General features: G+C 34.4%; 1 protein-coding gene across 2 annotated transcripts in view; it reads right to left on the bottom strand.

The window, feature by feature from the left end:
* Window positions 1-14023, bottom strand: part of LOC149797849 (SWI/SNF-related matrix-associated actin-dependent regulator of chromatin subfamily A member 5-like) — a 120487-nt gene that overhangs the window by 73590 nt on the left and 32874 nt on the right. For both annotated transcript variants that reach the window (XM_089962858.1, XM_089962859.1), the window contains 5 exons: window positions 10661-10761; window positions 9577-9756; window positions 4187-4342; window positions 3723-3854; window positions 208-276 (listed from right to left, as the gene is read on the bottom strand). In XM_089962858.1, the coding sequence (XP_089818984.1) occupies window positions 208-276; window positions 3723-3854; window positions 4187-4342; window positions 9577-9756; window positions 10661-10761 (638 nt within the window). The remainder of the gene's footprint in view (window positions 1-207; window positions 277-3722; window positions 3855-4186; window positions 4343-9576; window positions 9757-10660; window positions 10762-14023) is intronic.

The raw sequence follows: 14023 nt of genomic DNA, 5'->3' as shown, positions 1-14023 counted from the left end.
GTAGATAGGCAAGGCAATTTACATGAACTACTGTGTTGTGTAGATAGACAAGGCAATTTACGTGAACTACTGTGTTGTGTAGATAGGCAAGTTTACAAGAACTGCTGTGTCATGTCCATAAACATGGCAATTTACATGAAATGCCCCAGCACAATGTAACTTGCATAACTTGATACACAATAATACATCTTATTTAAAAAATTTTACCTCATGCAATCTCATCACAAGTGCATCATCTCCAAAACAGTTGTTGGTATTGAACCAGGCATCAAAGTCCTGCAAATAAAAACAAAGCAATGCAAGTCTAATTAATTTCAATATTACTGTAATGTTAAATAAGAATAGTTTTAATTAGTTAGATGAATAATCCTGCAAAATAAGTTCTCACATTCTATCTTGAAGCACTTTTTTAAAGACACATCTGCTAACTTGTACAAAAGCTGCACAACTGCTGGCAGCTCTTACTGATCAAAACGGGTCAGTTGAAAGGAATAAAGAAAAGTTCAAGTATAAAGCCTCTTGACCCAAGAGTTCCATCACTGATGCAACCTCATGTCACACCTTAAGCGGCTGTCTGAAAATATATGCTAAAAAATTAAATTCATGATTTTACTTGCTCAATGGAGCTATAATTTTTACTCCTTAGAATAAGTAATGATGTATTATCCTTGTAATAGGCTGATATCATCTGGCAAAGAAATTCTGACTGACAAGTTGCAGTAACTATTCTTCTGCCACTGAATTCAACATCTATATCATTACTAATTTTTTTAAGTTGGAATTTGAAGGTCCTCCTGATAGGTTGTATACTATTAATATTTGGGCTCTCTGAGGGTCATTTATAAACAGTTTAAGCTATACATTTCATGGGAAGGGCAACTGCCTTCTTGAAACAAGTAACTCAAGCTGGAAAAGTGTTTTGTGTAAACAAAACTGCAAATGAACATCTGTAATCTAATAAATGTATCACTTTCAAATTGAAATAAATTTTTAACTTTGGTCCCATTCTAAAGTAAATGATGTAACCCCACAACATCACATAAATTTTTGGTAAATGCACATGTTCCACAACAATGGGGTAGGTAACATCTGCAGTATAATCTCCAGACACTTATTCTGCTGTCACATGCACACACCCCTGACACTCATCACTAAATATCATACTCTACTCCATATATTCTGCAAGATCCATTGTAATTTACCACATCACTAATTCAGTTCACGTTAGAGATAGTGCCATTCTTTTATACTTAAAAAATATAACTCAGATCAAACGTATCATTATGGATCTTCTGCATAATATAGAAAGAGGACCGAATGCCTAATTTAAATCACACACCAGCTGCACAAAACCGTGCCCCCTGTTCCCTTGTACAAGCAAAATTTGGCCCCAATCTCCATGACCACATTGCTTTTGTACCAGTCAATGCTGTGTTGATTTCTGCACAACATGGTACTGATTGTCATTTTTTAAAATCTCATTGAGAGATGCTAACGAGATGCAACACTTTAGTCACAATGTTGATGTCCTTCCCTACAAAACCCCATCCTAATTTTTCTGTCTGTCCTTACTATCATCTTTTCCTTGCATTATTGTAAAAAATATTTCATGTGCTCAAGTATTCCATAAATACATTGCATGCCTGACCTGAACAGTGCTGCACAATAGGATTTTTTAGTTCTGGATCCTATTCTAATTAAATTTTAGTATTCACTCATTTTCTACCAGTGTTTATTAAAATAATTCCAATATTTTCAAAATTATTTTTGTTTGGGTTAATAAATGACATTTCTAAATATAAATATCACCCCAGAAATTTAGTCCTTCTTGTCCTTCATTCAACATTTAAAATACATTAAAATTGAGGCCAGCAGTGATAATGCAACTCAGCAGACTACTAGAAATCATGAATGTTGTTTTAAATTGGATATGAATTGCCATCTAAAAGCTTTTATCACCTTTGATGACTTTGGCCATTGCTAACAGCTCTGTGTGGTTTGAGTGTGTGATTTGGATTTTTAACATAGTGTTAATAATAATTTTAGTCATATCGCTATGTTGTATGCAGTGTGGCAGCTTATTATGTGGAGCACTGGGGCATGATGCCCATGTCATATGGCATCAAGTCCAACCTAGACACATTATCCTGACACCAGGCTCACCAGTCCTAACACTAAATTCTTAATGATAAATACCAAGCAAAGTAGCTGCTAGTACCAATCTTATAAGTCTTTGGTATGACTCAGCTGAGGATAGAACCTGTGACTTCTGCATCAAAAGCAGACGCTCTAACCATTTAGGCCACCAGAGCAGTGCTAACACCTACAAGATGTGGACAGATATGCACATTAAGTAAAACAGTAGGCACAGCCCCAACAAAATTTCTCTCAGCGACTTAATGAGAATTTCTGAAAATTTTCAAAGAGTACTTTTTCTTACCAAATTTGCAATTCTCTACATGTTATTCTGTTTCACAATGCATAAAATGACAAAGAAAAGAAAACAACAACTAATTTGTGCACTAGTATAGCAAATTCCTTCTGGTAACTACCTTCTGACACAGCCAATTTTAAATAACAATAATTTTAAATTTTAAAAGTGGTATATTCTTATTCCTTTTTAATGCTGTATTTCCCAACATAAGTTTAATTAAAGACCTTAATGAAAATTTCAGTAAGTTTTTCAACAAATTTAACAACTTTGCAAGGATAAAACTAATGTTTCCAATATACAAGTTTTCAAGATTGTATGAACCATATGAACATCCCTAAACATTAAACATGACATACACAAAACTATAAAGTCTTTTATTTAATTCTGAATCAGATCTGAACAAAAGAACTATAACTGTAACAAGGTCATTCAGGATAAAACATGTTTCCTGGACACTAATTTCAATCATGGATGATTTAGGGAATAAATGTATTTCATTTAATGTTTGTCTTGATTACTATGAAAGTAATGACAACTACAATCAGCATTTTTTCTCCATCTGTTCTGGCTACGAATGCAACTGGTCTTGTCATGCAAGACTGCAGTCACATGACTTTATTGTCCGTCACCATTCCACACTGGAAAACAATTATACACATAGAAATTTGAGAAATAACTCTTGCTGTATCACTGCTGAGGCATTAAAGCCTTGCCATACATATTACTGCAGTGAATAAAATCCCAAGCTTGTCAGAATCATCCCTGATACAAGTTCTTCACTCCTTCTCAGCAGTAACCACGACATTGTACTGGTAATACACTCACTTCACACCTTCAAGTGAAAACTTAAGATATGTGGTCCTCCATGCACCATCAATGATTCAGAAATTAAAAATTGCCCCAAGTTCCCTCTACCTCAAAGACTACTGAAGGCAAATACTGAGGACACTGGAGTGGGGAAAATAAGCTTCCAGCACTTGTACACTCTTTAAAGGCTATTATGAGTTTTGTTTTAATATTTTAACACTGATGCCCTCAGGAAAGTTTTCATCTGCTGCTTGTTAAGAAAACAATGATTATTTGGTTTCTGCACCTGGATGTATCATGGCACAGTATAATCTTGCAAATCTAATGCAAATAGTTCCCTTGAAAAAGGTTATATAAACCAGACTGCATGATCATATTTAACTCTGGATGATCTGTAACAAAGTGTTCCTCATCATCAGGTCCAATGCAGGCAATAGTAATATTAATGACAGTTTGATATACAACACTATAATGTACTTACCTCAGAGTTGTTGAACACATCAGGCAATAGAAAGTTCAGTAGGGCCCACAACTCATGGAGGTTATTCTGGAGAGGTGTTCCAGTCAAGAGCAGTCGATTAGCTGACTTGAACTCGCGCACAATCTCTGATAACTGAAACAGGCAAACATGTTTGTTTAGCAGTCAATATCCAGTGATACAGGTGTTTCAAATAGTGTAAAGACTATTCTTGAAAAGTAAAACTGGGAGGAGAGAATAGATAAAGAGGGAGAGATATAAAATGAAGTGGCACATAGTACTGAGGCAAATAAAATGGAGTGCCTTGACCAAGAACATAATATGACAGCCAATCCAGGTGGATGCGATGGAGGGAATCAAGACCGCAAATTTCTGATCAGGAGAGTACATCCCTTTAATCACCAATCCCCATGCTTCATTTAATAAATCCCAATAACAATAAAACCATAATGAGGACTACAGCATACCTTCGATTTTTCATTCTTGATTCTATGTGCTTCATCAATCACCATGTATCTCCAATTGAACTTCTTAAAGACTGATTTCTCTCGGATGACCATCTCATATGAAGTGACACAGCAATCCCATTCACCTGGCATTAAAGTATCACGAATAAAGGTGGCCTGAAAAACATCAAGTAAAGACATTTTAAAAAAGTGAAAATTTCATCAGTTTGCCGATACTTAGCTAAAGTCACTTATCCTGCTTCCATTATAAAAAATGAATACCTAGTACAAATGGGTTCACTGAACCAGTGACCTTCATATTTCATCTTTGGTACAAGTTCCCTTCTATTGGAAAAAGAAACTGCTGAAAACAGTGTTTTAGTCTACCTCAACAATCACCGATTCACAGAATACAATGCTGGGAAATTTCATATTCTTTGCAGAACTTGATAAATCCAAAGTGTGAGTGGCTGATAATAATAAGTATTTGAATTTCCCGAATAAACAAGATACATATAAGGGTATTTTACAATCCCTACATTTATGTAAATTATCCACCTTTTACTTCGCAGGGGCCCCACTTTTCCATTTCTGGATCAACACCAAAACAATGCTGTGCACATTGTGAACCAATATTCAACAATTACTTTTAAAAAACTAGCAATTCATGACCAACCTTAAGTTTAACTATGTAAAGAAAATATGTACCTAAAGCTACATTTATCTCCTTCAAGCTAGGAATGTGCTTTAAAAACAGCAAGCTAATAAAGATAAGGTCATTCTGTTCTCAGTTCAATCCAATGACTTCAATTTGTGTTCAGGTCCCTCCAACATAAAATATGGCTTGATTCTAATTCTTGTCTAAAACTATTCTGAACAATGAAAAGGATGCATTTGTCAATTGCAAGAAGTTTTTTTTTTTTATTTCTGTATATCTGGACAAACATTTATTGGTGAAAATACAAAGTTGTGTGACTGGGGGACATTATCTGACAAAAGTCAGTGCAAGCAAACTTTGGATTTGACGGGGTGTAGATGTTATTTGTCAAATCTGATCAAAGTCTGTTCAGCAGTTTTTTAAAAGTGGTCTTTGGTAACAATGACTATATTTAAGCTGGGCAGCATTATCTATCCTGTAAACAATGATATTTTATAGAAGGACAGCATTATCTATCCTGTAAACAATGATATTTTATAGAAGGACATTATCTATCCTGTAAACAATGATATTTTATATAAGGACAGCATTATCTATATAGGAAACAATATTTTATAGAAGGACAGCATTATCTATATAGTAAACAATATTTTATAGAAGGACAGCATTATCTATATAGTAAACAATATTTTATAGAAGGACAGCATTATCTATCCTGTAAACAATGATATTTTATAGAAGGACAGCATTATCTACATAGTAAACAATATTTTATAGAAGGACATCATTATCTATATAGTAAACAATATTTTGTAGGACAGCATTATCTATATAGTAAACAATATTTTATAGAAGGACAATATTATCTGTATAGTAAACAATATTTTATAGAAGGACAGCATTATCTATATAGTAAACAATATTTTATAGAAGGACAATATTATCTATATAGTAAACAATATTTTATAGAAGGACAATATTATCTGTATAGTAAACAATATTTTATAGAAGGACAGCATTATCTATCCTGTAAACAATGATATTTTATAGAAGGACAGCATTATCTACATAGTAAACAATATTTTATAGAAGGACATCATTATCTATCCTGTAAACAATGATATTTTATAGAAGGACAGCATTATCTATCCTGTAAACAATGATATTTTATATAAGGACAGCATCATCTATATAGGAAACAATATTTTATAGGACAGCATTATCTATCCTGTAAACAATGATATTTTATAGAAGGACTGCATTATCTACATAGTAAACAATATTTTACAGAAGGACATCATTATCTATATAGTAAACAATATTTTATAGGACAGCATTATCTATAAAGTAAACAATATTTTATAGGACAGCATTATCTATATAGTAAACAATGATAATATTTTATAGAAGGACAATATTATCTGTATAGTAAACAATGATAATATTTTATAGAAGGACAATATTATCTGTATAGTAAACAATGATATTTTATAGAAGGACAATATTATCTGTACAGTAAACAATAATATTTTAAAGAAGGACAATATTATCTGTATAGTAAACAATGATATTTTAAAGAAGGACAGCATTATCTGTACAGTAAACAATGATATTTTATAGAAGGACAGCATTATCTGTACAGTAAACAACATACATGCCAACCCATGGCGGGGAAAAAAGTTTAATCCAAGTGGACAAAAATAAAGAGTAATCAGAATAGAGAAAGAGTAATCCACATATAACATGATATAAATTCTACAAGCATATGTACAAAACGATTAATTTATCCCTCTGGACTTTTAACATCAATTACTGCTTCAATTTTTCGTATATAACACTTTGAGCTTTAAAAAGCAAGACTCTCAATTACATTTTCAAAACACTTTGTACCAGCTGAGACTATACATTTTTTGCCCACCAGCAAAGCACTAAGTGCTGGGCTATTACAGACCCTGTTACTGAATTCAGTTTTACTTTTGTTAACAATGCTGAACAATCTCTCAGTCAGGGTTAAAATGGTAAAGAACCAATATTCCTTTCATAACCTGACAAAGAAAAGGAATTTATATCTTCCAGTTATTGGGTCTTTTAGCTGGCAAAAAAGATGAAAAAATCAACTCTGCCCCCATGAAGAACATTGTCAGGTAGAGTGCCAACTTGATACTTCAGGAGTTCTCCTTCTAATTTATCAGCAGCCTTTCCTGCAGCATGGTGCATCATATGACAGAGACAACCTGATATGAACAATGATGGAGACATTTTTCAAAATATGGTATGCAACTCCTTCATGAATTCCAGTAATTACTGATGCATTATCAGCTGAAAACCCCACACAGTTCTGCCAACTTATATTTATTCAAAGCACTATCAAGCAAATAAAAAATGTTTTCTCCAGTAGAATCTACTGTTAATTCTGGTAATGAAAGAAGAGCACTCTGACTCTGCTCTTTTCATTGTCAAAGTCTCTTACACAGACTGGGTACAACTTTTTGTCATCATAATCACTACTCCAATTTCTTGGAAATAGGGCAACTGCTATAAATAGAACATAATACTGTTAGGAAAGTGCATGTAAGTCTAAGGACAAGCGCAATCTTATGTCATAGTTGCATAGATGCTGTCTTTTCTAGAATATGGTCTGTTAGATTAATGGTATGTTAATAAAAATGAGAAAACAAAAATTTTTTTTTTTGGGAGTGGGATATACCTAAAACGTGTAATCCAAATACATTTATGCATAAGGCGTAATTTAGTGGGGGAAGAAGCGTAATGGTTGGCATGTATTAAACAATGATAATATTTTATATAAGGACAGCATTATCTGTACAAAAATCAAAAAGGCTTACATGCAATAATGCTCTTCTGACAAATCTTGTCCAGTTCTGTTCAACAGTTTTGAAGAATAAGCATAGATTTAAAGGCTTCAGAAAAAGGTGTTAATTGTCAAATCTGGTCCAATTCTGTGTTCAGTGTTTGGAGGAAATCATTTAAAGGTTTTTCTCTTTTAAGCCATGGTGGCCATATCTGACAGCAGATTGACATCCTTTGTACAAATTTGAAAGCTCTTAATGCAATGGTGCTGTGGTCCATTCTGTTCTGCATTGTTGGAGAAATGTTATAATGGTTATCGATTGTTAGCAACAGCAGACATATTTTGATGGTGGATTAGCATCACTTTTAATAGCCCGAATGGTTTTTATGCCAACATGTTCTGTCTGAAATATAGCAACTGTATATGGATGACAATGAACTGTGCACAATGGACAAAGGTTGTTTTGCCAGGATGTTATGTCTGAAATATAGCAACTACAGATGGATGACAACGAACAAAGGGCTGTACCATAAAAATACAATGGACAAATGTCTATACCATAAGTTCACACACAATGGAGAAAGGTCTTTATGCCAGGAAGTTCTGTCTGCAATATAGCATCTGTGGATGACAATGAACTTGCATGGAACAGACAAATGGGATGTACCATACAATGACACATAACAAAGGGCTGTACCATAAACTCACAACGTTCAAACGTCTATACCTAGTCAGAGTTTCTTCTGATCTGTGCTACCCCATTTTTGATATTTGGACATTTATGTTGGGGTGTGGGGTCAAATTCCATTCCCAATAAAAAAACTTGGAATTCGCAGACTATATGACGTCTGATGTCATTGACATGTAGGTTGCGAGATTTATATAGTCATGTGACTTAGAATGCAAATAGCCAGATCCAGGTCAAATTTTGGCAATGACATACTTTTGTCTTGTCTGTCAGTGGATTAAAGACATGACGAATGCTATGCTCACGAATTTTGAGAAAATAAATCATTCCTATTGATTTCATGCAGGTATATCTCGATGAAAGATTGTTCAAGTTTGCTGGCTGGCAAGCGGCTACCCCATGCTGACACCAAATGGTAACAGTGAATTCCAACCTTTTGATAGGGAATGGAATCTGACTTTACACCCCAACATAAATGTCCAAATATCAAAAATGGAGTGACAGGGGTCAGAGGAAAATCAGACTAGTCTGTACCATAAGCTTTTACACCTTGGACAATGGGCTAAACTAAACTTACACCTAACAGATAAAGGGCTATAGTATAAACTTACACATAACGGATAAAGGTTATACTATAAACTTTCACATAATGGACAAAGGGCTGTACAACAAGCTCATACGCAATGGACAAAGGGCTATACAACGAGCTCATACACAATGGACAATGGGCTGTACAATAATCTCATATGCAATGGAAATGGGCTCAACAACAAGATTACACACAATGGACAAAGGCCTTTATGCCAGGATGTTCTGTCTGAAATACAGCAACTGTTGATTGATGACAATGGACTGCACACTGACAGGGCTGTACCTTTAGCTTACACACAACAGACAAAGGGCTGTACCTTTAGCTTACACACAACAGACAAAGGGCTGTACCTTTAGCTTACACACAACAGACAAAGGGCTGTACCTTTAGCTTACACACAACAGACAAAGGGCTATATCATATGTTTATTCACAATGGACAAAGGGCTATATCATATGTTTATTCACAATGGACAAAGTTCTATATCATATGTTTATTCACAATGGACAAAGGGTTACAAGCCCACATGATAGTACATCAAGGTGAGCTTAAAAAAGTGTTTGTTAAGTCATACATATTTATAATGGTTGTTATGTTATTACAGAAGAAGCATGACAGGTCAGTGAAATAAAAATGGATAAAAACATGATGTATTACTCACTCTCTGTTCCTGGTTACCAATGAGACAAACTGCTCTGATAGTTGGACACCAACGTTTGAACTCATTCACCCAGTTGATCAGGGTTGACTTTGGGCAGATGACTAGATGAGGTGATGGTACATGACGATAATGCTTCATGTAACCCAGCAGAGAAATTGTTTGTAGCGTTTTTCCTAGACCCTGTTGATGAATATGCAGAATGTTAAATACAGTGAAATGATGCTGTAACATGCTTCATTATAAAATCTGGATATAGCAAGGTCATGGTGTGGCTCCCTGTATGTCACAATATTTTCACAAATTCTTTAAGAACTACAGAGTTTGAGTGCTAAATAAACAAGTTTTATTTAATAATTTGGCAAGATTTTGTACTGTTGAAGGAAACAATATGATCACTGCATCTTGCTTTCTTCTGAAAAACATTCTCTAATTTTTATTGAACCCTCAAATAGGAAGCCATTAAGTCTTCTTTGTTATTAATTCATCCTGTGCACAATTGGTGCTCAACCCATGGTCATGGCATGGTTCCCAAAATTTCACCAATTTATTAAGTACAACAAAGCTAAACTGCCAAAATAAACAAGGGTTTGATTTATTAGGTTTGGAAGGTTTATTGTATTCAGTGCTTCTTGTTTACTTCTGAAAGGTGCTGGCTTCTTAAACACCCAACAACTGTAATTTATGTTGAAAACCCTCAACAAGAATGCCATTAAGTGTTCTTTGTGTTTGTTTTCAATGCATCCTGTGTACAATCTGAGCTAGATCCATGGTAAACAATAGCCACAGACATTTGCATTATTCTGGTATACACAACCAATGCAGTCAAAATAGTTTCTCAATTTATTTATCTATTTAATTGATAGCAATATACAACTGCTTGCTGCCTGCTCCATCTTTGCATTTTTGTGGACCAAAAGTAGGGAAGGTTCACTGTTTCTTACCTTACTTAGAAAGATGTTGGCTTCTTGAGGTATGAAATTAAATTTTGATATAGGACTTTTTGGAATATATCTGCTGTAACAATGAATGATCTCAAGTCCATGCTCCAAATACACACCAATAGCAACAATTTGTAATAACTTACCATTTCATCGGCCAAGATGCCATTTATGCCATTTTCATAAAGAGAGATCATCCAATTCAACCCACGAACCTGATAGTCTCGCATCTCTCCACCCTTGATAACTGCAACAGTCAAATTAAAAGCATTATATATATATATATATATATATATATATAGACACACACACACACACACACAGGCAATAATGTCCATGACTGAATTAAAAAAGGTAAAATCATGTAATATACTTGGGGTATACTTCCATTAATGAATCTTCACATGCAATCAGAGATGCAGAGCTACGAAAGTTCTTATTAGTTGTATGATTCTAATCTAGTTTTACCCTGTTATAGAAAATAAAAACACTGGAGTTTCTTGCTCAAACAATTCCATGAATATGGAACCTGTTCTCCCACGATTTGGTTTGGTTGGGTTTCATGTTTTACAGCAAAGCAACACAAGTTGTCTTACTTACAACCAGCCTTCATTTAGTTACTTCAGAATTGCAACCAGCTCTGCTCAAGTTCTTTACACTTACAACCAGCCTTCATTAGGTTGCTTTAGACTTACAACCAGCCTTGAGCAAGTTGCTTTAGTCCTTCAATCAGCCTTCATTAGGTTGTTTTAGACTTACAACCAGCCTTAAGCAAGTTGCTTTAGTCCATCAACCAGTCTTCATTAGGTTGCTTTTGACTTACCACCAGCCTTGAGCAAGTTGCTTTAGTTCTGAAACCAGCCTTCATTAGGTTACTTTAGACTTGCAACATGTCTTGATTAACCCTTTCAACACTAAAGACTGGTAAAGCGGTCCAGGAACAATAACTTCGACTGACCAAGGTTGACAGTTATTCTGATCTCACATACCTGTCTTGTTTTCGCAATAAATTCTCTGATTGGTCAATGTCTGGGATTCCCCATTAGTAAATATTTATATCATATATTGATTCATTTGCATACTATTTGGATACATTTGGACTTTAAGGTAGGTTATTTACAAGAAATGTTTTTTCCCCCGATCTATAAATGAAATCTTCGAAGTCACCCAAGTACATCCAAAATGGCGGACTCGTCTGATGATGAATCAGAATTATCTGGGGACTAAATAATTAAAAATATCGGCAAATTTTATCATGTAGAGATAAATCAAGAAGAGAGGAATGTATACAACAAGAATGGTGTGATATTGTTGGCAATAATGATGACGATGAGGAATTTGAAGGTTTTGAACTCGCCAATGTGAATGATTCACTTGAATTTTGTCTGTGGACAAAATCTCAATCGGAACGTAACATTCACACATTTTCTGAACGTGTAGGTCCAACACGAGTATTTAATGGATCAGGAACACGTCTTGAATATTTTCAGCTATTTTATAGCGACTATGTGTTTTCAGAAATGGCAAGATTTACAAATACCAGCGCACACCTGAAGCGAAAGACTTACCCAAATCAACGCAAAGGTGTTTGGAATGATGTCACGTTAACAGAAATAAAGACATTTTATGGCCTGTTCATGTTGATGGAAGTTACAAAATTTGACAGATTAACTGTATTGGTATAAAAGTGAGAAATTCTGGCTTATATCAAATTAATCTGGTTCACAGTCAAAACATGTTTTATTTCATATTTATTTCCACTGAAATGAACACAAAACCTTGTATAATTCAGTTTTTAAGTACCTGTAGAAATATTGTTAACATGCCTTTGGATTTGCTTGAATTTTGAGATAACACTGCATCTATCCAAGCCATGATTTGTAAGAACACCACAATGGATCAAAAACAGACCACATATTACTCTTTAAATACTTTATTCAACATTTTAAAGAGAATACAGTGAGACTTACCTAAAACTTAACTTTTGAAATACCTGTATAATTATCTGTGTGAGACTAAACTTACTTATGAGAGTATTTTCAGAAACCTGAATGTCTTCTTTACAATGGTACCAAATATGTATTCCTATCACAAGAAATTAAATTTATACAAGTCCCTGAAAATATGTTACCTACATTTATTAAGATCTTGAAAGTTATTTAGTGTTGAAGGGTAGTCTTTCTCTTGTAGTTACTTAGTTGGTGAAAGGGTTAAGTTCCTTTAGTCTTACAAGCAACCTTGATAAATTTGCAAGCTTCAACAAAAAAAGTAGCTTTCCTGAGCAGACTGTTTTTCTAGTTATCTCACCAATGCACCATTTGTCTTGCTAAGATTTTATAACTAGGAGTACAGGACTCCTATTTTGGGAAAAATAGGAGTCCCACCAGCAAAAGTTGCAGTCGCCTCCCAGACACATATTGGGCATGCCTGAAGTGGCTAAATGTCCAGATGAAAAGTTTAATTTTCCAAATTCTTTACAATACTGACATATAGCTGTTGACTGATACTGAATTATGTCAATCGCGGGAAAGGTCTTATTCCAAACTCTGCTAGGCATTATGCACTTTCTTACACTATTCCATCTGAACTATCAGTTCTAGCAACTTTAGCACTTTTCGGAGTCTCATTTCAATCTTCGTCAATTTGCCATTTAACCACAAAATACTTGTTAAAAATTTGCAAATGGCATTTTGTCTAAGTCTTACACAGGTCTTAATTCTGAGGTCACATGCACTACATATTTGGCAATGCTCGGCAATATAAGCTATATTATTCATTTGACGTACTCTGATAATGACATATACATATCTGGGTATTTTTTCCTCTGAATTCAGTCATTGTAAATAACAGCATGATTTCTCAACATTCAGTGGGGGGTCTTTCAACCAGTGAATTTTATGATTGTAAAAATCAACTCAGCTTAAATGATTAATTGATCAACACATTTTCCCACTCAGCAAGAGGTTCAAGCAGGACTGGCAAGCCTTGGAATTTCCTGCCCAGCTATTACATCCATAAGGAGGATGCCTGTGTGATTTTCTGCATTTCAGATAAAAAGTTTGCAGCCAAATATGCAAGATTAAGCATTTCACAGACCTCTTTGCACTATTGCAACAAAAGACATCCTAATGCAATATGTTTCAGGATTTTCTGAATGTTCCCCTAAAACCATTGAAAAGCATCCAATTTTTCTGAGCTTTCTTAAAATGGACATAAATATCTTCTATTTAGAGGTTGTCCACAATGATGTAAAATGTATCAAATGACAAAGACATTACAGTAAGTTAACACTCTCATGTACTTGTCCTAAATAAGTGATGCTAACCTCGTTTTCAACAAAGATAAATTATCTACACCAAAAGCCTGAATAATCATTCCATGGATATTCCTGGCCCTAACCTCTGATTAGCATTTTTAAAGATGTCATCTATGTGTACAAATCATCAATGCAAATAGGCTCCACAAAAAGTCCTGAAATCATGTGAAAAGTCAAAATGTATTACTCAACA

This window comes from Sinohyriopsis cumingii, chromosome 6, assembly GCF_028554795.1.
Source record: "Sinohyriopsis cumingii isolate HCF-2022 chromosome 6, ASM2855479v2, whole genome shotgun sequence".
NCBI classification, from domain to species: domain Eukaryota; kingdom Metazoa; phylum Mollusca; class Bivalvia; order Unionida; family Unionidae; genus Sinohyriopsis; species Sinohyriopsis cumingii.
The sequence above is the reverse complement of the archived record's forward strand: the minus strand, read 5'-3'. Positions and strand labels throughout refer to the sequence as shown.